Here is a 25,790-nt window from a genome sequence, read left to right as displayed (position 1 = left end):
AGTATAATAGTTAGGTTACTTGTTCCTAAAATTCAGTGTGATTCTTTGCTCCCAGTATTTTTCACAGCTGTGCACCTGCCTCCCTGAATCCACTGCTACCTTGGTTCATTCCCACACATAGATGTCACATGGCTGAAGGCTGCTGTATTTCCTGCTGTCCTTCTGTGCTGTGATGGTCTCTTGATAGTTCACCTAAACAGTATCTCCCCCAACAAATAACAACTTATTCTGAATAATAGAGAAATTCTAAAAAAATGATGGTGTAATATTAAATGCATAAGTTGAAAACAGAAGAATTCTAATTCTTTAACAGCCAAAGTACACAGGGAAACCAAAAGCAAAATATAATACTTTAAATTAAAAGGCATTTTACACTACTTAAGTGCATTTTAAACTATATGAAGTGTACTATATAGAGAGACATAGCAAAGAAATATTTAGGGCTCAGGAATAAAGTTCTGATTTAGTTGCGTACAGATAACTCAGTTATTTAAGCTCTTTAATATCTACAGACAAGACATAATTACATTTTCATATAGCTTACAAACCACAATTAAGTACTAGAAATTAAAAATTCACACTATGGTGGGGCACCTGGGTGGCTCAGTCACTTAGGCGTCTGACTTCAGCTCAGGTCATGATCCCACCGTTTGTGAGTTCAAGCCCTGCAACGGGCTCTGTGCCTGTGCTGACAGCTCAAAGCCTGGAGCCTGCTTTGGATTCTGTGTCTCCCTCTCTCTCTGCCCCTCCTTCACTTGCACTCTGTCTCTGTCTCTCTCAGAAATAGATAAACATAAAAAAATTAAAAAAAATTCACACTATGGTGATAAACTCTGCTTATACAGTTATTGTTATTTGGCAATAAAAAATGAAACAAAATTTCATAGATGAGATTTATTACTGAGCCCCAATTATAGTGATTTGGAAAACAGATAAAAATCTACACATGCTACAGGTCCAAAACCCTTGTAAGAGAAATCTAAATTATATGCGGTAAACCCAAGAGAGTAAGAAGACCTTCTTTTCTTATTTGTTGGATAGTCCTAGTTCTAAAATAACCATAAGAAAATTTGGTTTTATGTTTGTAATATCATTGTAACATTAATTTACAAAATCCAAAATAGATAACATTTGGTTGTAGTCAAATAAAAACATCATAGCTCAGTATAATATACTTTTTTTTTTTTTCAAAGAAAAACTCCAATTGGGTTATTCTCTCATTTATTTATTTTAGTAGTTCAGTGGGACTACCTTTTCAAATGAAATAAAATTCTGGACCAAAGTAGTTGAAATGGAACGCCAAAATACATGAGCCATCTGTGACTCTATAAAAATTATTTGTCTTGGGGGCGTCTGGGTGGCTCAGTTGGTTAAGCATCTGACTCTGGCTCAGGTCATGATCTCATAGTTTGTGGGTTCAAGCCCCACATCACACTCTGTGCTGACAGCTCAGGGCCTGGAGCCTGCTCTGGATTCTGTGTGTCTCTCTCTCTGCCCTCCCCCACTCGTACACTGTCTCTTTTTCTCTCAGAAATAAACATTAAAAAAATTATTTGTCTTGAATGTTGACTGTATGCTTCATAATAATTACAATTATTTTTTTTGTCATAAACATAAGTTCTATGCCAGGAAAAAATGAATGCCTTTCTCAACAGCAAAACAAAACTAAACCCTTAAAACAGTTGCAAATGCACAACTCATCTTAAATATTAAAAATACCATACAAATTTAACAGCACCGGCACTATATTTTTATTATATAGAAGTTAATTCACAAAAACAACTTCCATTCTTAATGGCACTTTCATACAAGGACTTCATGAAAGAAAAATATTGAGAAGCTCTTGCTGTGAACAAAGAATGGGGTAAGGGCTGCAGGATGAGATGTAGTCTAGTGGCCCGTTCACAACTGCTACCTTCCTTCCTCATTAACACATTCTAGAACAAGGAGCATGATACTGTGCACTCACAAAGTCTTCCATTAGAAGATTTCAGAGCCTTTAGCAAAGCTCCGTCTGCAGCATCCAGCACTGTTAATCCCATTTAGATGTTTTCCTCCTCATATAACTGTGTCCCTCACTATCAATAGCTTCGTAGAGATCCTTTGTATTCTCTTGGGATGCATGTAGATAACCAATATAAGCCACGCAAAGGGAAAGGGTTATCAGTCCAAAAGCCATTACAGGTTTGTTCTGTCAAAGAAAAGAAATTATAAATCCTCATTAAGACTTAATCATTTGAGGAGACCCAAATATCTGTCGTACTTTCCTCCTGACATACCAAGTCTTTACTGCCATACTAGCATTCCTATGGTGATATTTTCCATTATAACAATTTACCCAGTTCTTTATTCAATTAACTCAACTCCTGATAATTCAGATATTATAGAAGGCTCTTGCTTCTCCTCTCTAGTCTGTCTCCTGCCTACAGCCTCTCAGGCCTGCATCTTCAGAAAGGTGGTGGTTGGGAGAGGGGCGAGGGAAATGAGACACAGAAATGGGTCTAGTGATCAAGTTTTCACTTTTACCTGTGTGACATGGAGAAGTTGCTCAACTTTCCTGAGCTCAAGTTTCCCTACTGGCAAACCTTCAATTAGTTAATCTTATTAAGAAGTGAGGAATGAAGTATAACATGCTATTCTTCTTGCCTGAGTTCATGGATAACTTGCAAAAAGCCTTCAATTTTCATGTCCTATATTAAGTGCAGCAAGAATGACAACACATACACTCTCCTCTGGGTACCTACTGTATAACCTTAAGAAACTGTGTGACTGGAGCAGATACTATGCTGTTCTATACTAAGTTTGATTTACTGCTGAAAAGTCCAAGACCCTGAGAGACTAAGCAATATAACTTTGACACTGGGGGAAAAAAAAGCATTTAAGTATAGGAAAGATGTTTACAATTCCATAGAAATGTTTTGTTTTGTCTATACTATAACTCAGATCTTCCTGTGTGTTCATGCTCCCCAAATGAACCTTTCTTAGGTCAGTGTGAGTGCGTGGTAGTGATACAAGTTTCAATTAGCATTTTCTGCTTCTGTAATACTTGCTGTATTACTACTATTTCAAATCTTAATCATCAAAAGAATAAAGGTCAAACTTTTCGACCTGGATGGACATATAACAAGGCCAAAAGCTCAAAGCAGTTTAAATCTATAAATCTTGACATGCACTTGGCAATTAAAACAACACATTAGTTCAAAGGTTTTAAAACATTCTACCTTGATTTAATTACTTGCTTGTTAAATTGACCTGTTTAACTTTAAAACAGTTTACACTGGCAACTATGTTATTAAAATTCTAACCAAGGGGCTTGTGCTGACAGCATGGACCCTGCTTGGAATTCTCTCTCTCTCTCTCTCTCTCTCTTACTCTCTTTCTCTCTGTCAAAATATATAAACAAACATTTTAAAAATAGATTTACTAAAATGCTAACCAAAGGGTGCCTGGGTAGCTCAGTTGGTTGAGCGTCCGATTCTTGATTTCGGTTCAGGTCATGATCCCTGGGTTGTGGGATCAAGCCCTGTATCAGGCTCCATGCTCAGTGTGGAGCCTGTTTAAGATTCTCTCTCTCTCCCTCTGACCCTCTCCTCTACTCATGCTCTCTCTCTCTAAAATAAAATTAAAATTAAAATCAAATGCTCAGTCTATGGGATTTCTTTAAAATAAATGAATGAATAAAATTCTAACCAGATCCAATACGTTTAAATATATAATAATTTGATTTTACTTATATTTATGTAAAAATAAAGTTTATATTTATTTTAAAATAAAACTGGTCAAATATATTCAGTAATTTGCAACAAAAATATAAATGGTTAGCTAACTCCCTTACAGTGTACTAGTGTATGTTTTGAAATTTTTCATACTTGCAATATCCCTTAGGTAAAAATACAATAAAGGCTAGAATTGTAGTCTATAAAAATGATCAGATTTTCATTTTGTTTTATTTCAATGAAAGGTCTTATTTATGTAATAGTACCTGATCAAACAATAAAAATTTATTTCAAATTGGTGCAACTATTAAAATAAAATATTAAAGAGGAATTTGAGAAGTCGATCTATCAAAGTGCAACTGTATTCTGTTAAAGTTCTCAAATACCTCAAAATAATTAGTTTTATATGTATAGAGAAATAGCACTTAAGATTTCCCTTTCACCTGCTTTTATCAGAGAGGGCTTATTAGTCAACATAAAATTTTCATGACACAATCAAATGTGACAGGAAAATAAACACTTTCAATTTCTGATAGTCTAGTTAAACTGAACATAATGTCTTATCCTAGGTATATTTCTTACGGGTTTAATGAAGAGCTCTGGATTCACAGCCCGAAATAAGGTTGTCGTGCGGACTCCTCTGAGCCCTGGGTTTTTAAAGTCTTTCTCTTTGGGTGGTTCCTTTTTAAAGCCGGGAGACTCTGGTGCTGAAGACATCTTGACTAATGATGATTTATTACCTAGAAGTAAAATAAGAGACTTTTTTTTCTTCACAGTTTTTCTGATAATGTTCTTTAAAAAAAAAAAAAAAAGCATTCTACATGCATTCCTTTTTATGAATTCCAGTCCAGATACATACCAAGAGTGATTGCCAATTATTTTATTACTTCATATAACATGTACTTTGTAAATGGTGCCCTAAATTTTATTTGATAAAATCGTTATTTTTGATCTCTTAGAACAAGTCAGGTGGGCAAAAGTTGTGCTCCTACTTTCACAGAAGCCTGGAGAAATTGTTCTTGGTCTGAATCACATTGTATCCTGTTATATAAAGAGGAAGCTAAGGGTAGCAGGGGCCAGTGGATTATCCATACCCTTCTTTATTTCCTCCCATTTTCACTCTTCTTCACTTTCCAACAGCTTTGAAAGAACAGTGGCATTTTTCAATTTCTCCTACAGCTTCACCCCTGGCCCATGCTCATCAGCCTTCTTCTGGGGGACCGACCTAAGCATGAGTACCAAGCAGTAAGGGTAAGTAGCTATTTTCACTCCTCATTTGCCTGTCAGTGACTTTTTGGGAAGGACTGCTCTGCTATCTCAAGGTGAATATACATTTTCCTCTTAATTACTCTAACTCTATCCTATTAAATCCCAATGTGTCTTTTGGTTTATGGTTCTGCCAGCTGGAGTGTCAACATTTTGTGAATATTTTTCTCTTCTAGGTACTATTAGGCAAAAGCTTATTCTTATCATTCCTGCCACCTAATGCTGGGAAGAGGTGTGGGAGGGTTGGAAGGAAAGAGGTAGGAAAAGAAAGCTTCCCAAGGTGGAAATTAATGACAATCTAATAAAATGTTCTGGGGAAATGCTGTAACCCTACCATACAGTAAATGTTATGAAACAAGAGTCAAACATTCACATTTAAACACTCACTGGGGCTTTGTTCATACAAGTATTCTTTAAGTTTTCCATTTTACAGACTTTATAAAGGCAATATTTTTGCAACTTTATTAGTTATGGAGAAAATTAGTTCAGTTTTTTCAAAACTGTCTTTGTTGAAGTGGTTAGTTCATCTATACCACTTAATTGCATAAACACCTCATCAGGAACACCTACTTGAAGGGAAAGGACTTCTCAACGCTGTCTATACTTGCTAGGGCTTCTGAATTGTTCGCTGTTTCCTATTCCTTCATCCACTGGATGATGGTTTTCATTGTTGTCACGATATTCAACATCACTTTCTGGTTCCACTTTGATATTACTTAGCACTCATATATCAATTTTAGGATTTGCTAACTCTTGGAAAATAGTTCATAGTTCAACTGCTATCTCTAGCCACAAAGTCTTTAAACTCAAACTGGTCTGGGAGATGAGTTTCCCAAAATTCCCAAAATTTCACTATGTGGATGGCTCTACAGACCACCAGGTCTCAGCAATCATGCCAATAGCTTGCTTCGTTTTATTTTCAGTTTTCCCTTCATCATCCAGATTTAGAAAGAGTTGTTTCAGCAGTGTGCTTTCACTGTGAAAATTAACCCCCATCTTATGGGTGTAGAATGGCTGTGCAGTTCAATGGGAAAAACTCAACACATGCATGATCTAAGCATAGGAGTGTGTTGTAGGCAGAGCAACTGACTGTCTATCAGCAGGAGGATATTGTATTTTGCTCCTTTCATTCTCTTGCCAGCATTTCTCATTCATTAAATAAATGTCTCATCCTATAGGTATATGTACTGGCTTGGTAATCATAGGGGAGCAAATGAGCATTTCCAAAGCACTGAAGGTAAACTACTTGCCAATGACAAGTAGTCCCACCTTTTCTGTCCAAGATGCATTCAGCAGAATAGGACAATCATCAGTCTTTGTTTACTTCTTTTGCAAAGTCCACCTTGGGCATGACATATATGAGGTAGCAATTCATAGAACACTTCATCAGCATTTCAAACATTAGTCAAGCTGTAACTAGCAATTGTTTTGTTGTTGTTGTTTTATTTCTCTTTTATGCAAGTTACTCATTTTCTCCACTAGAACAGTGTTTTGTTTTTTTTCATTACAGACAACTTCTGAAACAATTCCATAACATGCCTGGTATTTGTTTAGTCAGCATACACTTGCTTGAAACTCATCATGCCCAAAGGTGACAAAAAATCCACTGCTTCCTGCTGACCAGGAGGTCCGTCGACATGCCCATTTCCTGTATTAACTTCTTGATACCACACAAAACCAGCTGTAATGGGGACTTGGCATATGCTTCTGCATTAGGCCCAGAATCCCTATAACTTCCTCCTCATTTATGGCCTTACCTTTCAATAATGTCAACAATACAGGGGGAGGGATGTAAAATTCCTTTGCTACTCCTCCTTTCTTATGAGAACAAACTACTCCTGTTGGTTTCTTTTCCTTCTATGAAAACTGCTAACATTTCTTCTTTCCCTCTCAACCATGAGAGCAGGGTAGATGGTATGTGCAAACATATTTAGAATTTAAGTAACAAATGGTGGTCACCAGATGCCTAAGCTAGGTGCCAGTGATGTTTCTACTTAAGCTAATAACATGATTGACTGTAATGTGGGGGAAAAAATACCAGAAAGAAACAATCATTAAAGTGGAAGCGATATTACAGTCTGTAAATCAGCCATGCCCATAAAAAAATGTGAGGCAGGAAATAGTTAACACAATGTCCACGCTGTTAGGACTGAATCACAGCCTCACAGTATACCCCTAATTGAAACTGGGGCATTAGATAAAAATAGTAGGAAGTCCTGAAAAAGCAAATATACAAAGGTAAGTCATTATAACCATAAACTGACAAAGAGACATTTTCCTTCAATTATTGAGAAATTGCTGCATGTATTTAAAACAAAGATAACCAGTAGAATATGGTTTAAAATTGTCTAGTGGGAAGAAAAACAAGGTAATGGGGAAGGTGGGTATAGACAGCACATACTGTAGAGCACAGAAGGGCCCTCAGACCGCAGTTATCACACACACTCTGTGTTGATGAAAATGTGCCAAGAATTGAGGATGATTAACTCAATACTTACCTCAAGTCCAAAAAATGAGAGAGAGAGAGGGAGGGAAATTTCACTATTTTAAAGTCAAAGGGATATAGTAATGTTCAATGTCAAAATTCAACTTATATGAAACGTCTATAAAAACTATAGGGGCACCTGGGTGGCTCAGTCGGTTAAGCATCCGACTTCAGCTCAGGTCATGATCTCGCCGTCTGTGAGTTCGAGCTCTGTGTCAGGCTCTGTGCTGACAGCTCAGAGCCTGGAGCCTGTTTCAGATTCTGTGTCTCCCTCTCTCTCTGACCCTCCCCCATTCATGCTCTGTCTCTCTCTGTCTCAAAAATAAATAAACATTAAAAAAAATAAAAAAAAACAAACTACAGATTAAGAGTGTTGTAACATGAATTGTAATGACTTCATTTTAGTTGCAAGATTCCTTGGTCTCCTCTCTTCCTTAGCAGAACCTGTTTCCTTTGTAATGAATCAAGGAAATAAGCAACCAAGGCAGTATTCCTTTTATTACAATCTCCAGACATCCATATTCGCCTTAACAATGCACTATGTATGTTAAACTTTTTACCAGAAATGACAATTAATGAATACCTGGGCTGGGGTGCCTGGGTGGCTCAATCGGTTGACCATCTGACTTCAGCTCAGGTCACGATCTCACAGATCGTGAGTTCGAGCCCCGCGTCAGGCTCTGGGCTGACAGCTCAGCTTTGGATTCTGTGTCTCCCTCTCTCTGCCCCTTCTCCACTCACGTTCAGTCTCTGTGTCTCTCTCAAAAATAAATAAAACATAAAAAAATATATATCTGGGCTAGAAGCCACCAGAAGTGTTTATTAAAGGGACATTTACAAATTAAGGGATTACCTACTACACTATATGCTGTATTTTAAAAGATTTCATATACCATAATTTCCATTGTTTATGATACTTTCTGCAGAGTATATAAGTAACATTTCCCGTTATATATCAGCCTTTTATCAGACAACATTTTCTATTATATATCAGTCTCTAAATAAGACAGCTTGGGACGCCTGGGTGGCTCAGTTGGTTAAGCGTCCAACTTTGGCTCAGGTCATGACCTCATGGTTCATGAGTTCTAGCCCCACGTTGGGCTCTCTGCTGAAAGCTCACAGCCGGGAGTCTGCTTTGGATTCTGTGTCTCCCTCTCTCTGCCCCTCCACCCACCCACACTCTGTCTCTTTCTCTCTCAAAAATAAACATTAAAAAAAAAAAGACAACTCAATTTTATTGCTTTTTTAATGAGCCACAGTCACCAAAGATGTTACAATAGTTCTCCCAAAATTGTATGAATTTGCTTATACCATCTATTGAACTAACAAAAAAAATCTTAAGAACCTTCTATACTTTAAATAAAAAATGTAGATTACTGAGGCCAAAATGGGCTTTAGTAGCCAAGAATTTGTTATATATAATAGAAGAAACAAAACACCACAAAATCTTTTCCATGTGTAAAGTTCTTTAGAATCTCTTCACATGCCTGACCCACAAAGATCTACATACATGGCTGGAGCAGAAATTCAAGATATGTTGGTTGAATAAGCACAGTATATAGAGTATAAAGCCTTAGTTGTTTATTCACAGATATGTTCATTGTCAAAACTCTTTGGGAAAACAAATATCTACATCAAAAGTAAACTTCTTTTTTATTGATTTTATTGATTGATTTTTAAAAAATGTTTATTCATTTTTGAGAGAAAGAGAGAGAGAGACAGAGTATGAGCTGGGGAAGAGCAGAGAGAGATAGGGAGACACAGAATCCGAAGCAGGCTCCAGGCTCTGAGCGGTCAGCACATAACCCTATGCGGGGCTCGAACCATGAGCAGTGAGACCATGACCTGAGCTGAAGTTGGAGGCTCAACCAACTGAGCCACCCAGGCGCCCCCACCAAAAGTAAACTTTTACTGTAGAACTAAAAGCTGAATAGCTATTTTCAAGTGCACAGCTAATATAAATTCCACTTTTAAAAGCTGCGAAACTCATCAAAAATTCAAAGCACAGCAATAATCTATTTGGACATTACCACTCAAATGAACTGTACTTAAGACAAAAATATCTATTGAACATCTAGCACACTTCTTTCAGAACTTCTTGTCTTCCCATCACTTTCTCCAACTTTTTTCCTTACTCTTTGTTTCCTACCGCAAGTAACCAGCACTTGCTTATTTGCATATGATATTGACCAATCTCTAGTTATACTAACTTTAAAAAAATTTTTTTAACGTTTATTTATTTTTGAGACAGAGAGAGACAGAGCATGAACAGGGGAGGGTCAGAGAGAGGGAGACACAGAATCTGAAACAGGCTCCAGGCTCTGAGCTGTCAGCACAGAGCCGGACGCGGGGCTCAAACTAACAGACCGCGAGATCATGACCTGAGCCGAAGTCAGCCACTCAACTGACTGAGTCACCAGGCGCCCCTATACTCACTTTTTTAAAAAAAGTTTATTTATTTATTTTGAGAGAGAGCACAGGAGAGGACAGAGAGAGAGGGAGAGAGAATCCCAAGCAGACTCTTCAGTGTCAGCACAGAGCCTGACATGGGGCTGCAACTCACAAACCATGGGATCATGACCTGAGCCAAAATCAAGTTGGATACTTAACCAACTGAACCACCCAGGTGCCCCTAGTTATACTCACTTTCAAGATAGGTTTATTTTTAAGCTAAGGGAAGAAATTTCATGTACAGTGTTAAAAAGGGAATCATACAAAACAAACACACAGAGTCTGGTAGGGATGATGGAAACTTGGCATTGCACTGCTCCTGGCTAAGCAATTTGGTGATTAGTTTGTGTATGGGACCACTTGGAAAATACTCCATAAATCAGGTATCCACAGGGCCACCCTGGTTGGTGAAATCTGTCCAGGAACCCCTACTCTTATTTCTTCTTCATTTTTCAATCACTCATTTCTTGTTCCCTTATTGACAAATGATAAAAAACTGTTGTTTCTAAATTTTAAAGAAATAGAGTAGGATTTTTCATACGTATCTGTATAAATGATATAAATTAAGCTGCATTTACTTCATATGTCCCACCCTGCTAAAAAGTTCTTTACCTTTTTCTTCTGCCCATCCTCTTGTGAAGGAAATATGAAGAGATAAAGGGTGCAATTCCATGAGGGTCATTCACACCTCAAAGTGTGAGGATGGTGCCCTCCTGGAATTAATAATACACAATGTGTGAGGCTGTATAAGATAGTCCAAGATAGTGCTAGACAGAGTCAGGACTGGTCGTTTTTTTGTTTGTTTTGTTTTAAGTAGGCTTCAGCACAGAGCCCAATGTGGGGCTTGAACTCACAACCCTGAGATCAAGACCTGAGCTGAGATCAAGCAAGAGTCAGAGGCTCAACTGACTGAGTCACTAAGGTGCCCCAGGACTGGTCATTTTTTGATGATTTTCCTTCCTTTAGCAAAATTCTTCCTCAGGGGGATGATCCAGAATGTATCTGGCAACTGACATAAAACAATTCATTGACCTAAAACTGGCATGACTGTCTATATTATACTATATATGGAAATTAGACCAAGATAAAAAGACTATGAGTTACTTTAGGGAAAAATCTAATCTTCAGGTATTCATTTTTGAAATCAGCATCTCAATAGGAGATGTCAAAACAGAATTATCAGAATTACAGCATGTTAGTGAGAAGGAACCTTAGCAATAATCAGAGCCTTTCCTTTAACACTTAGGGAATTATATAAACCTAACCAAAAAGATGAAAAATCTATACAATGAAATCTATAGAAAGCCTATGAAAGAAATTGAAGAAGACACACAAAAAAATGGAAAAATACTTCATGCTCATGGACTGGAAGAACAAGTATTGTTAAAATGTCAATACTATCCAAAGCAATCTATATATTCAATGAAATCCCTATCAAAATAACACTAGCATTCTTCACAGAGCTAGAACAATCAATCCTAAAATTTGTATGGAACCAGAAAAGACCCCAAATAACCAAAGTAATATTGAAAAAGAAAACCAAAGCTGGAGGCATCACAATCCCAGACTTCAAGATGTATTACAAAGCTGCAATCATCAAAAAGGTATGGTACTGGCACAAAAACAGACATAGATCAGTGAAATAAAATGATAACCCAGAAATGGACCCACAAACGTATGGCCAACTAATCTTTGACAAAGCAGAAAAGAATATCCTGTGGAAAACAGTCTCTTCAGCAAATGGTTTTGGGAAAAGTGGACAGCAACATGCAGAAGAATGAACCTAGACCACTTTCTTACACCATACCCCAAAATAATAAACTCAAAATGGAGGACAGACCTAAATATAAGACAGGAAACCATCAAAATCCTAGAGGAGAAAGCAGGCAAAACCTCTTTGATCTTGGCCATAGCAACTTCTTACTCAACATGCCTCCGGAGGCAAGTGAAACAAAAGCAAAAATGTACTACTAGGACCTCAGCAAAATAAAAAGCTTCTGCACAGCAAAGGAAACAATCAACAAAACTAAAAGGCAACAGACAGAATGGGAGAAGATATTGCAAATGACATACCAGATAAAGGGTTAGTATCCAAAATCTATGAAGAACTTATCAAACTCGACACCCTAAAAACAAATAATCCAGCAAAGAAATGGGCAAAAGACATGAAAAGACGCTTTTCCAAAGAAGACAACCAGATGGCTAATAGACACATGAAAAAATGCTCAACATCACTCATCATCAGGGACATACAATTAAAACCACAATGAGATACCACCTCACACCAGTCAGAATGGCTAAATTATCAATTCAGGCAACAACATGTGTTGGCAAGGATGCAGAGAAAGAGGATCTCTTTTGCACTGCTGGTGGGAATGCAAACTGGTGTAGCCACTCTGGAAAACATTAAGGAGGTTTCTCAAAAAATTAAAAATAGAACTACCCTATGACCCAGCAATTGCACTACTATTTATCAAAGGGTTACAGGTATGCTGTTTTGAAGGGGCACATGCACCCCAATGTTTATAGCAGTGCTACTGACAATAGCCAAAGTATGGAAACAGCCCAAGTGTCCACTGAGGGATGAATGGATAAAGAAGATGTGGTATACACATACAATGGAATATTACTCAGCAATCAAAAAGAATGAAATCTTGCCATCTGCAAGTACATGGATGGAACTAAAGGGTATTATGCTAAGCAAAATAAATCAGTCAGAGAAAGACAAGTATCATATGACTCCACCCATATGTGGAATTTAAGATACAAAACAGATGAACATACAGGAAGGGAAGTAAAAATAATATAAAAACAGGGAGGGGGACAAAACATAAGAGATTCTTTTTTAGTATAAATGCTGCCAAAGTGAGCACAAGAGACTCTTAAAGACAAACTGATGGTTGCTGGAGGGGCTATGGGTGGGGGGATGGGCTAAATGGGTAAGGGGCGTTACAGAAGGCACTTGTTTGGATAAGCACTGTGTTATACATAGGGGATGAATCACTGGAATCTACTGCTGAAATCATTATTGCACTATATGCTAATTAACTTGGATGTAAATTAAAAACAAATTAATTTAAAAATATTTAGGGAATTATAAAATTGACAAAATAATGAGATATAAAATACACTTCTTATTTTAGTTTCATATACCATCCTATCTTAAATGTAAGAAAAAACATTTGAAGTCTGGAACAAAACACCTTAAAAATAATTTAAATTAGAATAAACAAGTTTGGGTTAGAATCAGAGGGCTTTATGTCTTGAGGGGAGGTAGCATAGCCTCAAATTACAACTTTATTATTTATAAACTGGAGATCTTTGAATAAATGACAACCTCTGTGGGCCTCAGTTTCCACCTAAAGGGGTAAAGTTATCTTATTGCATAGAACTGCTCTGTACATTGAGATAACATTTTTTTTAGATAATATTTCTTTAAAGGATATAACAGATGTTCAGTAAATGGTCGCCATTATCATGCTTACCATCTAGTCCAATTCCTTTTATTTATTTTTTTAACAGAGAAACCTAGACCCAAAGAGATTGTGTCTTTGCCATTAGGAGTAAGATAATCCAGGTCTCTCAATGTCCAAGCCCACCCCTATTCCACCACTTGACCTCACCTTACTTCAAAATCGATAAGACGTTGCATCTACAAGTTATTTCCAGAATTATGAAACATAAAATTGCAATCACTTAAATGTTTTAAATGGATTCCGTATTTGTTTTTGGTGTAAAAAAAAATACTGTTTAAAAAGTATCTTTCCATCTCTTGAATTTACCTGAGTAAGGGAGAAAGATTTTCACAATGGCCTAGTTACAATCTGAGGGCTGTAAAGTATTATTAAGGTCTACTCCCCTCCCCATACTGTGGTACCTACATTACAGCTGGTTATTTCTCGAAGACAGATGCATCTGAAGCCTCCAGAAAAAGAAACTGCATTCAATTAAGTTTCAGACACGGTGTTGCAAAGTGGAACATAAGACTTTTTAACACAGTTACTAAAGGAAAGAGCACCTCCAGTGAAAACAATTACAACACCATTTCCCCCTAAACAGGAGTTTGGTGAGCAGGGACACCAAGTGACTGTACAGGAAATGGGAGGGTTCTTGGGGTGGAGGTGTCCATGGATAGGGCACTGACCAGAGGCCCGGGCTCCTAGCACGTAAGGGGCGGGAAATAGGTCCCGTGGGGCCACAGATCCCCGAGACCGCTTAGAGCGCCCACGGAGAGCCGAGGGGTCGGGGTGTTCGGGAGAATGCCGTCAGGTCCAACGCACCTGGGACTAAGGCCGCAGGGCGGCCGGGCCCGCCAAGACCTGGCACCAGCGCGCGGTGGGGCTGCCGTCCTGTTCCTGCAGGCAGCCCGCGGCCCCGCCACCGGTCACCCGCCGCCGAACACCTGCCCCGAGGTCACCTGCTCCCTCTCCGCTCCGCCTCGTCTCTGCCTGCGGGAGAGAGCGGCCCAGCGCGCCCAGCCGGCTCAGCGCCACAGCGGCCCCTACAGCCTGGAGGCTGTGACGCCTAGGCTCGTGGGCTGTGGGACCCAGGCCAGCCCTGCTTGGGTACCTCCTACTCCCTGGGGCCGCCTGCGGATTTGCCTGCTGGAGTTTGCAAGGGGCGTGTTTAGCGTCTTCCTTTTTTACCTTTAGTTTTCAGCCTCCTAGGGTTCAAATAACCTTCCAGTTTCATGTGTCTGTGTTTTGTATAAATAAAAGGAGACATCACCTAGAAACATATACATTTATTTAATGGAAGGGGAAAGCTTTCTGAATCGGGGGAGAAGGCTGGGATTTGGTATCCTCCTTGCCCAGATTTTAGAGCCACAGTCATTCAAATGTGCAGTTAATACTCTGCCGTTCTACTAGTGCCTTGACATTTCAAGATAGAAGACATTTGTAGCTATGGTTATGATAAGAATAGATAAGGTTGTTGGTCTGCACGTACTTTCCCGATTTTAAAGTTTGTTGGTATAGCAGTTGTATTAAACAAACAAAATAGAATAGCAGTATTACAAGAGGCTGGGAGAGACGCTGGTCCTTGTCTCACAGAGTGGAAGAATGAATCTGGTGGATAACAGAGAGTGAGCAAAGCAGTGAGTTTATTGAGAAAGTATGAAGCTCTCAAGAGTGAGAGGGGTCTTGACCGGGTAGTTAGGGAGGATTTTTGTCCCCTTTTATTGGGACCTTATCAGAAAGTTTGTGAGCCTCCACTCATGGCATCTAGCCCAGGCAGGTCTGAATACGTTTATCTTTTTTTTTTTTCTCCAAACTTCCAGTTAGAAGATGATTTTTTTTAAGTTTATTTATTTTGAGAAAGAAAGCACATAAATGGGAGAGGGACAGAGAGAGAGAGGCAGAGAAAAAAAGCCCAAGCAGGCTCTGCGCTGTCAGTACAGAGCCCAATGTGGGGCTTGAATTCACAAACTGTGAGATCATGACCTGAGCTAACGTCTGATGTTTAACCAACTGAGCCACCAAGGCGCCCCAACATGAATAATTTCTGAAGATCTAATGCGTAACACAATGATTACAGTTGATAATACTGTATTTTATATGTGAAATTTGCTAATAGATCTTAAATATTCTCACTAAAAAAAAATTAACTGGTGATGCTCTGTATAAATGTGTTAAATCAAGATATTATACACTTTATATTTGTACAATGTTATATGTCAATTATATCTCAGTAAAGCTGGGGTGGAGGGGAAGTTGCCCATAAAATCAATACCAAACACAACACCAAACTTCCAGATTATGTTCAAAAGTCTCTCAAACAAACAAACAAACAAACAAACAAACAAAATGAAAGAAAGAAAGAAAAAGAAAAAGAAAAAAGAAAAGAAAAGAAAAGGCTATTTGTGCAGTAACCACAGAACAACTGCAGGCTACAAACATTCTTGTGTTGCATTATCAATATACCCATATTTTCTCCTTATCCCTCAGGGTTCCCCTCTCACTGATCAGCAAAATACCAAGTATCACTTAGAAACAAAATTATCTTAACTGTCATGATCAATCCAAAGTGATCAGGTGAAAGAATGTGTAATAAAAGAGCATAAACTGTAGGTAAAGATAATAGAGAAAAGCCTAAAGGCCTTGCCAACGTCGTGGATATGAAAAACGCAAGTGGTGTGGATAAACAATAGTTCTTTCCATTTTATCATGCTTTTAAGAAATTACTTTGAAGAATGATGCCAGTCTGAAATCAGCTTTTATAATCATTTTAAACAGCACCATCAATATTTAATAATATGTAACAGGAGATTTGTTATTTGCTAGGATTAGGAGATTTTATATTTTATGGGATGAGCTACATAAAACAAAAGTTCACCTGTGTGAAAATACATTCAAATTGACAAAATACGCCTATTTTCATCAGGAGTTCATCAAGTGTGTCCCAGGGACAACACTAGTGGTCTCTGAGCCTTATCAGGGGAATCTCTGTTGTGCTGCTTCCTTTTTTTTCCAGGAATGAATGGATAGCTGTCTTATAATACTTAATAAAACTCATAAATTAATTTATTGGTGTTTTATCAAAAGCACGGTTTGGTTTGCTGTTGTTACTGTTGTTGTTATAAAACAAATGCTGGCTTCTTTTCCCCAGCATTAAGCCAACCCAATGTCAAAGTAGCTAATATCATTAATGTGGGTCATGGGGATATCTGACTCCACTGAATGCTTTATTAGCTGACAAACTGGAAAAAATTAGGCCATGTGTGGTATAATACAAAAATAATCCCAATTCTCCACTCCTCCATACTTTACCCCTCACCCCTGTGTCCATACCTTATCCATGCCCTCCCACTCTGATTCTGGGGTCAGCCTTATGAATTATTTTGGTTAATATGATACTAGCAAATATGACACAAGCAGAAGCTGAAAAAGTGTTTGAACTGGTGATCATGCCCCAACTAGCCCACTGAAGACAGCCAAGCCAAGTCATCCTCATCATTCCAACAGAGGCCATCCTAAGACTGGCCATCAGTCAGCTGGGCCCGAGACATGTGAGCAAGCCCAGCCCAGGTCAGCAGAGCTACCTGCCAAGGTCAGACAAGCCTGCTCAGGACAGCTGGGCTTAAACAGGTATGTTGGTTGTTGTGCAGCTTCATTGTGGCAATGGATAATAGATACCCACACACTCCACTGCAAATTCGCTGAAATCAAAGAGCATTTGCCTGATAGCTTGAGGAGTGATCTGCTTCCAGTAGGAACTGTAAGAAGAACAAATGTTTGCTATTTGTAAAAATTATATTGTGGTCTGGCATCATAGGAATATCTGTTACGGCAAGGAAATGAAATGTATCAAGTGGTAGGAAACATAAATAGGTTTAAAAAATTAGAATGGGGAACTGATATTATTTTGAGGATCACAATCTACTGCTGTTTTTCTTTCATATAATATTTTTAGGAAAACTGGTTTTGATACTTCCCATGTCAGGTAATCCTGTATTTACTTTTATTTCTAAACACTAGAAAAAAGAAAAATTAGGGGAACCTGGGTGGCTCAGTTGGTGAAGCGTCTGACTTCGGCTCAGGTCATGATCTCGTGGTCCATGAGTTAAAGCCCAGCATTGTTCTCTGTGCTGACAGCTCAGAGCCTGGAGCCTTCTTCGGATTCTGTGTCTCCCTCTCTCTCTGCTCTTCCTTTGCTTGCACTCTGTCTCTCTCTCTCAAAATAAAATTTTTTTTTATTCTAAATTTTTTTTAATTGAACCATGGAAGCAAGAATCCATTATCGGTGCAGTTAGATTCAGTTTAGTGAAAAAAAATTTGGAGCATTCAATGTGACAGGTACTATATGGACATTGGGAATTTAAAGATTAAGATATATTTTCTGCCCTTGAGGACCTTAAAGATTTGTGAAGGAGACAAATATAAAAATAGATCATTTCAACATAATGTGATAAGTGATAATACAATGATGTGCACAAGTTTCTTTGGAATCACAGAGAATGGTGTGTAGCTTGGCCTGGAGGGATGGGTGACTGAGCTGAGAGAATCAGAAGCATTAACGAAGGCAAGGAAGTTAGAAAGGATGTTTCAGGGTAGTGAAAACAGAATGAATACAGTCCTCAAAGCATGAAACCATATAGTGTGTGTTAAATATTCACCAAAGAGTGAATAATAAAATGGAAAATGGAAAGAAATGAAATTGGGAAAACAGCTAGGGGTCAGTCCAGGAGGGTTCACATCCATGGTAAGGGACTGGCTCAGTATTCTGAAGGTCATAGGAAGGTATTGAAGCCATTTAAACCAGGAGCTATATGGTCATATGTATGTTTTACATAGATTTCTCTGAGAACAAGATGGACACAGAACTGGTTTAAAAAGCCACTGCAGTATTCTAGGAGAGAGGGAATGAAGTCCTGGATTAGGACAGTAATAGGAAATATAGAGAATATGGGATGGATTGGGGTCTTGTTTTGACTGGGGCAGGAGAAGCAGGAGGTGAAGGAAAAAAAGAAACTAGGATAATGTAGTGGACCTGTGACCTTCTGCCAAGATCCCCTCTTTGGGGCTTTGTGAAAGATCTGCCACTGACTACCCCCAGTGGCTCCTTTGCTGGACGTTCTCGTGGCTTCAGGGAATTGTTTAATCCAGTCCTTCAGGGGTTGCCTGTGACCAATGACAGTCTGATAAGGGTATTGAGCATATGCCCATGATATTCAGGAGAGATAAAGGTTTAAGAATCATCAAATACAGATGATAGGTAAAACCATACAGTGGATGTGAGCATGTAAGGAGAGGAGGCAGAGAAGGAATGGTAGGCCACTACAAGGTACTGGAAACATCTGGGGCACCTGGGTGGCTCAGTTGGTTAAGTGTCCAACTCTTGATTTTGGCTCAGGTCATAATCTCATGGTTTCTGGGATCAAGTCCCGTGTAAGGATCTGAGCTGACAGTGCGGAGCCTGCTGAGGATTCTCTCTCTCCCTCTCTGTCTGCTCCTCCTCCACTTGCACTCTCTCTCTCACACACAATAAATGAATGAATGAATGAATGAATGAATGAATGAATGTCACTGGAGACATCAACAGTGAGAGAGTGAGCTGAGCAGGAGGAGATCATGAAGGGGTTTGAGAAAGGATGGTCAGAATGGTGTGAGGAAGAACAGGACAGGAGTGTCTTGGAAGCTATGGAAGTTGAGATGGTTAAGAAGAGAGTAGATTAATGCACAGGCCCCTTTGCCATCAGCCAAACTCCCCTACAAACTATTGTCCTCCTTTCTAAAATACAAGCCTAATCATGTCACTCTTCTGTTCAACATTTCCTGCTGGGATGCCCTTTCCTGTCCCTGCCCTTTGCCTCATTCCTTATTCCATAGGGTTAATCAGAGGAGACATCACACCTACAGCTCAGCCATGGCTGGTGTGTAAAAATTAGATGATTCCTTGGAAGCTGACTCTTGGAGGAGAATCATGCCTTTTCAGAAGAAAGCATTCCCCTTTTCAATTCTTGGGTAAGGCCTAGAAGCTGCAGCTATTTTATAAGCTGGGAAGTGTAGCAGGATAATCTTGAGCCCCTGCAGAGACTGAGCACATGGAGCCAGCAAACTCTGCCCCTGCCCATCCAAAAACTCTGGTGTCTTTTGTAGTAGGTGACAGGCAAGGAAATGGTCTTTCTTGGTTAAGTGGGAGGGATGATATTTGTGCTTCAGCTTATAGATAGAGAAGAAATGGAGAAGAGCAGGGTTACTTGTTCCTTGGCCAATAAGGAACAAGATCTGACCCCCTGGAGAGATGGTAGAAGCACAAGGGAGAATTTTTTTGGATATAGGATCTTGGGAGATTCAGCATACAACTGTTATTTCAGTTGCAAATCACTGAAACTAATCAAGTGCAATAGGATCTTAAGATCTGAAGGTCATGGGAAGTTATTGAAGCCATTTAAACCAGGAGCTAGATGCTTCAGATTCTGTCTCTGTCTCTCTGCCCCTCCCCCTTGCGTTCTCTCTCTCTCTTTCAAATATAAATAAATATTTTAAAAATAAATAAAAATTAAAAAAAAATAGCACGGAGGGCCATAGAATCAACTTATCTGTAGATACTGAGGCATCTTTTATTCCTTTGTCAACCTGCTCCCATCACTGTGAATAAAAACACAAACCCCCAAACCACTCTTACTCGTCCACCCTTGCACAAACTCAATTCCCAAAAGAGAGGGAAGGCATCAGAGGTAGACAGTGGCCTGTGTGAGGCTTTGTTGTGGGCCTGTTGTAACTAGCCATGCCTCTGAGTAAGGAGGGTGTTGGTCCTAAACTCCGCCAATAAGTCAGTGATATGCCAGTATCAATGTTCAAGTGTCCTTATTTTTATCCAGATACTAGAGAAACATGAGGATATTTGGGTTATAATAGAAACTGCTGTTTGTGGCACCATACCTTTGAAATAAAACAGTTTCAACATAGATGTGAAATGCAACATATCACAAAATTTACAAACTCTTAGAGTTCCCAAAGCCTAACAGATGCACTCATAAGATTGCTTAGTGTTTCTGAAAGCTTGCCAATTGGTCATTCATATACCCTCAGCATTATCCTATATCAAGGGTTCTCAAACTTGAGTATGCATGCATCAGAATCACCTGGAGGGCTTATTGAATCCAGATTACAGGATCCCAACTCCAGAGGGTCTCACAAAATGGGTCTGGGCTGGGGCCTGAGAAATTCCGTTTCAAATCTGGGAGCTGCTCCACACCATTGGTGACCTAGGTCACCATTCCTAGGACCACACCTTGAGAACCACTGATCTGTGTCACTTTCCTTCTTAATTTGCCAAATAATACGTAATTGCTTCTTATTATATGGTTTTGAGGTAGGGAAGCTGTAGGGACTCCATTTTAGAAAGGTTCTGTCTTGGGGCACCTGAGTGGCTGAGTCGGTTAAGTGTCCAACTCTTCTTGTTTTTGGCTCAGGTCATGATCTCATGGCTTTGTGCGTTCAAGCCCTGAGTGGTGCCATGCTGTCAGCACAGATACCAGTTGGGATCCTCTCTCTGCCCCTCCCCTACTGTGCTTTCTTTCTCAAAATAAATAAACTTTAAAAAAAAAGAGAGAGAGAAATAAGCTGGAAAGAACTTAGTGAATTAGAAAGTACAGATAAAATGGAGGTATAGTTGAAGTCCACTTTCAGATGCATAAAATATAAAAAAGTCTTCTCTTACAATAATTCTACAAGGATGCCCTGCAATGCCATAAACAAAAATGAAAAGTCTCTTTAAACAAGTAATAAATATTTCCTTGTCTTCTATTTTCTGTGATTCCTCTCTCTCTCTCTCTCTCTCTCTCTTTTTCCCTTGTTCCTTCTTTCTTTCTAAAACACTTGGAGTTTTTCCTCAAGTCATTTGGAAGTTGTTCTACAACAGATGATGCACAAGGCAGGGTTATTTGTGGATTACAGCTGAGTGTTTTTATTCACAGTAAAGCTGCAAATGTGCTCAATTAAGGTAACCTGCTGACAAGCTAAGTACTTTTCTTTGTTAATGATGGCAGTCGTTGAGAACCACAGTAAAAGACTAAAATCTAAAGAAGAGGACAGTCTCATATATTAACAGGAGTCGGAGTTTTCTATTCTGAGCAAAATGCTCTCTCTGTTTAAAATTAATAAACCCCTACCACTCACTCCAAGCGACTAAGAATGTCTTCCTGCCATGTCTCATAAAGAAATTTTACATGTGTTTTTGTTTTTCTTTTGCAAGAGGAAGAGTTTTGATCCATACAATTTGAATAAGCAGGCAGAGAAAGGATGCTCTGTGCTAGGCCAGAAACGCCTGATGGAGTAAGGCAGAGTGACACAGTCACAGAATAGTGGCAAGGCAAACAAGACAACAGGATTTTGTAATTTTGAGGAATGATTTTCTTTTGTTCAAATTGTCTTTGTAGTATTGCTACATTTATTTTCAATTACAATTATTTAAAATATAAACTGATGTCAGAATTTAGGCCTCTCCTTTGCTTACCTGTTTTTTTAAATCATCATTTTGTTTAATCGAAGCAGAATGCTAACAGAAAAGGATACAAATCCTAAGTGTACACCTTGATGGATTTTAGAGTGAACCCCCTCAAGTAACCACTACCCAAAATAGGAACTAGAATACCACCAGCATCCCCAAATCCCATCATACCTCCTCTCAGTTACTATCCATCCCCTCCTCCATTAACTGCTATTTTGATTTCCATCACCATATTAATTTTTTAATATGTTTTAAAATTTATTCATATTGATGCATTTATCAGTTATTCATTTCCATTGCTATAGGGTATTCATTCCACTGCATTAAGAATTGAGATTTGGGGCATCTGTGTGGCTCAGCTGGTTAAGCATCTGACTCTTGATTTCAGCTCACCCCATGATCTCATGGCTGTGAGATCGAGCTCCATGTTGGGCTCTGTGTTGAGTGTGGAGCCTGCTTGAGATTGTCTCTCTTCCTCTCTCTGCTCTTCCCCTGGGCTCGCTCTTGCACACATGCTCTCTCTCAAAATAAATAAATAAATTTTTTTAAAATGGAGATTGCCTGCACCTACATAAACTTAAATGATGGGACTGATTGCTAAGACCACCTGTGTCAATATTACTGCCTTTATCCCCCAGGAAATTCTTGCCAAGGAAGCTAAAGTCACAGATCAATAAAATTTAACAGTTTGTATCAGGAAAACTGCAGAAACCAATTCCTATAAGCAAATAGTTTTCTTATCTGGGTAAACAACTCACTTATCAGGATAATAGTTTGTTCTTCATAAAACTCATCTCCAGATTATAACCTTGTTATGACCATCAATTCTAAAATGCGTGTCATGAACTTCATCCAGTTCCAACCAGTTCCCTACTGTGAACAACCTGTCATAAACCTGAGTTCAGAATCCCCAAACCTACAAATACTCTTCCCTAATATCCCCTTTTAGGGACACTACTTACTAATGTCACCAGCTAGGCCCCAAAACTTGACCTTTAGTACTCACCTTCTTGTATTCGCCAATATTTGCTCCACATTTTTCCTTAAGCTTTTCTTTCCAGTTTATCTCTTAGCTCAGGTAAATGCAAAACCACCCCTAGAGCAGTAGCAACTGCTCTGACAAGACCTTCAGCCGTCCCAGACCATCCAGACCAGTTTGAACTTTTCCCATTTTCTTTGGTGAAATGTCTTTTCCCATTTTCTAATTGGATTGTTTTTTTTACTGTTGAGTTTAGAAAATTCTCTGTTATGGATACAAGTTTTTTGTCATATATGTCAATTTACATGTCATATAAATATTTGCCATCAAAAATGTCAATATTTTCTCCTAGTCAATGGCTTTTTTATCTTTTTAATAGGCTCTTTTGCAAAGCAAAAGTTTTAAACTTTGATGAACCCCAATTAATCCATTTCTTTTTCTTTTTTCTTTTCTTTTCTTTCTCTTTCTTTCCTCCCCTCCCCTCCCCTCCCCTCCTCTCCCCTCCCCTCCCCTCCCCTCCTCTCCTCTCCTCCCCTCCCCTCTTCTTTCCTCTTCTCTCCTCTCCTTTCCTTTCCAGAGCTTTATGGTATTATTTCTAAGAACTCTGCCTATCCCTAGTTGGTGAAGAGTTTCTCCTGTGTTCTCTTCTAAAAGTTTTATAGTAGTATGGTTTATATTTACCTCTATAATCTGTTTTGAGTCAATTTTTGGATAAAGTACAAGGTTTAGGTTGAGTTTTTATTTGTTTGTTTTTTGCCTATTGCTGCCCATTTATATGTTTGTTTTTCTTTTTTCTTTTTTCTTTTTTTAATATTTTTTTTCAACGTTTATTTATTTTTGGGACAGAGAGAGACAGAGCATGAACGGGGGAGGGGCAGAGAGAGAGGGAGACACAGAATCGGAAACAGGCTCCAGGCTCCGAGCCATCAGCCCAGAGCCTGACGCGGGGCTCGAACTCCCGGACCTCGAGATCGTGACCTGGCTGAAGTCGGACGCCCAACCGACTGCGCCACCCAGGCGCCCCTATGTTTGTTTTTCATTCAGACATCCTATCGCAAAAATACTTGTTCTTTTGCCTATTTTTCTATTGGGCTTTCTAATTTGTATTTTTAATTTGCATGGATTCTATAAAGATAGTGGATATGAGTCTCTTCTTAGATGTATGCAAATATCTTCTCCCAACCTGTGACTGCATTTTCTCTCTCTTAGTGGTATCTTCTGATGAATAGTTCTTAATTTTAATGAAATTAACCAATTTCTTGGAAATTTGAAATTCACTTTACTAACCCTTCTGATTTGTGCTTTTTGTATCATGTTTAAGAAATCTTTAGGGGTGCCTGGGTGGCTCAGTTGGTTGAGTGTCCGACTCTCAATTTTGGCTCAGGTCATGATCCCAGGGTTGTGGGATCGAGCCCCATGTCATGCTCCAACTGAGCATGGAGCCTGCATAAGATTCCTTTTCTCCCTCTCCCCCCACTCATGTGTGTTCTCTATCTTTCTCAGAAAAGAAAAGAAAGAAAAGAAAAGAAAAGAAAAGAAAAGAAAAGAAAAATATTTTCCTTCATCAAGGAAGGCCACGAAAATATTCTTTGTTATCTTCTAGAACCCTAGAATCTTTATTGTTTTCTTTCTTGTTTAGATCTACAATCCTTCTAGAGTCATATTTTGTTTATTGTGTGAGGTCAAAATTAAGATGCATGTTTCTTTTATATGGATTTCCAATTGACCAGCACTGTTTATTGAAAAGGCCATTCTTTTCTCGTTGTGCTGCAGTACTATCACTGTAAAAAATTAAGAACTGTGTATGTATGAGTCCATCTGGACTTTCAGGGAATTGGCTTATGTAATTGTGGGAGCTGGTTAAGCAGGCTCTGTAAGACTGTCATCTCCTTGTCTGATGTTGGAGTTTGAAGTCCATAGGGCAGGCAATCAGGAAGAGAAGATCACGAAGCAGGCTGGAACTCACAAACATGAGTTGGAAAGCCACAAGGAACACTGAAACCTTTGTTCTTGTTGCCTCTGACCTTGGTGACAGGGGCATCCTGCTGAAGCCTCAGCCCTCAGTCACAGAGATAAATACATACCTGGCCCAGGAGTTAGGGAAGTTGAAGGAGGATCCTGGAGAAAGTGAAGTGATTGTGGGTCCAGCTGCTACTTCACAACAGCAAGGGGAATCAGCATATTAGCTACAGTAGCTGTTGCTTCCCTTTTACCTTCCGAGAATCTCCCAAGTATCTCTGGAAGCTCACCTTAATCAGGAACATACAAGAAAGCATTCTGGGAAATGTAGTTCAGCCGGCCAAACAGACACAGTACAAAGCTACTTCAGAGTTATTTAAATATTTTTGTTCTTTCTTTGAGGAAAAAGAGATGGGGATGTGTTTTTTATAAGATTATTTTCACTGGGTTTAGAGTATTACATTGTCACTTCATTTAACACTTTTGTGTGTCATTTTATTGTTTTCCGGAGTTCATTGTTAATATTAATTGATCAGCAATCACTCTTATTTGTTCTTTAAAAGAAATGCATCTTTTTATCTGGCTGTTCTTAAGATTTTCTTTTTGTCTTTGGGTTTCTATAGTCTTACTATGATATACTTAAGTATGTTTTCTTATGTATTTTATCCTGCTTGGGATTCATAAAATTTCTTAAATTTGTGTCTTGATAATTTTCATATGGTTTAGGAGATTCTTGCCTAATAATTAAATAGTATTTCTTCACATTTTGTCTTTCTTCTCCTTTTGGGATTCTAATAACTATATGTTAAAACTTTTCTTTAGATTCCAAATCTTTCTTTCTTTCTTTCTTTCTTTCTTTCTTTCTTTCTTTCTTTTTCTTTAATCCTCATTTGTCTCTGTGCTTCAGTCTTCAATCTGTATATTTTTTACTGACTTGTTTTCAGATTGCTAAATCTCTCTTCAGCTAATGTTAAATGATATG

General features: G+C 38.7%; 1 protein-coding gene across 4 annotated transcripts; it reads right to left on the bottom strand.

The window, feature by feature from the left end:
• Window positions 1-1,727: 1,727 nt before the first annotated feature.
• On the bottom strand, window positions 1,728-25,066 carry SMIM8 (small integral membrane protein 8). Of its 4 annotated transcripts, none has more exons than XM_047860739.1 (3): window positions 24,934-25,066; window positions 4,299-4,456; window positions 1,728-2,191 (listed from the first exon to the last, which is right to left on the bottom strand). In XM_047860739.1, exons 2-3 carry the CDS (start codon window positions 4,431-4,433, stop codon window positions 2,033-2,035), a joined length of 294 nt encoding a protein of 97 aa, XP_047716695.1. In that variant the 5' UTR covers window positions 4,434-4,456; window positions 24,934-25,066; the 3' UTR covers window positions 1,728-2,032. The 4 variants fall into 4 exon arrangements, with proteins under 4 accessions (XP_047716695.1, XP_047716693.1, XP_047716694.1 ...); XM_047860737.1 differs by lacking the exon at window positions 24,934-25,066 and adding an exon at window positions 14,199-14,364; XM_047860738.1 differs by lacking the exon at window positions 24,934-25,066 and adding an exon at window positions 13,800-14,166.
• Between the last annotated feature and the right edge of the window lie 724 nt (window positions 25,067-25,790).

This window comes from Prionailurus viverrinus, chromosome B2 (assembly GCF_022837055.1).
Source record: "Prionailurus viverrinus isolate Anna chromosome B2, UM_Priviv_1.0, whole genome shotgun sequence".
Classification (NCBI taxonomy): domain Eukaryota; kingdom Metazoa; phylum Chordata; class Mammalia; order Carnivora; family Felidae; genus Prionailurus; species Prionailurus viverrinus.
This window is presented reverse-complemented; position numbering and strand designations above follow the sequence as displayed.

Excerpts from the sequence above, each read along its gene's own strand:
- SMIM8 (XM_047860739.1), bottom strand. The coding sequence starts at position 4,433 with ATGTCTTCAGCACCAGAGTCTCCCGGCTTTAAAAAGGAACCACCCAAA. Across the intron at positions 2,192-4,298 it reads CAGAGCTCTTCATTAAACCC|AACAAACCTGTAATGGCTTT; the intron begins GTAAGAAATATA and ends TTTCTTTGACAG.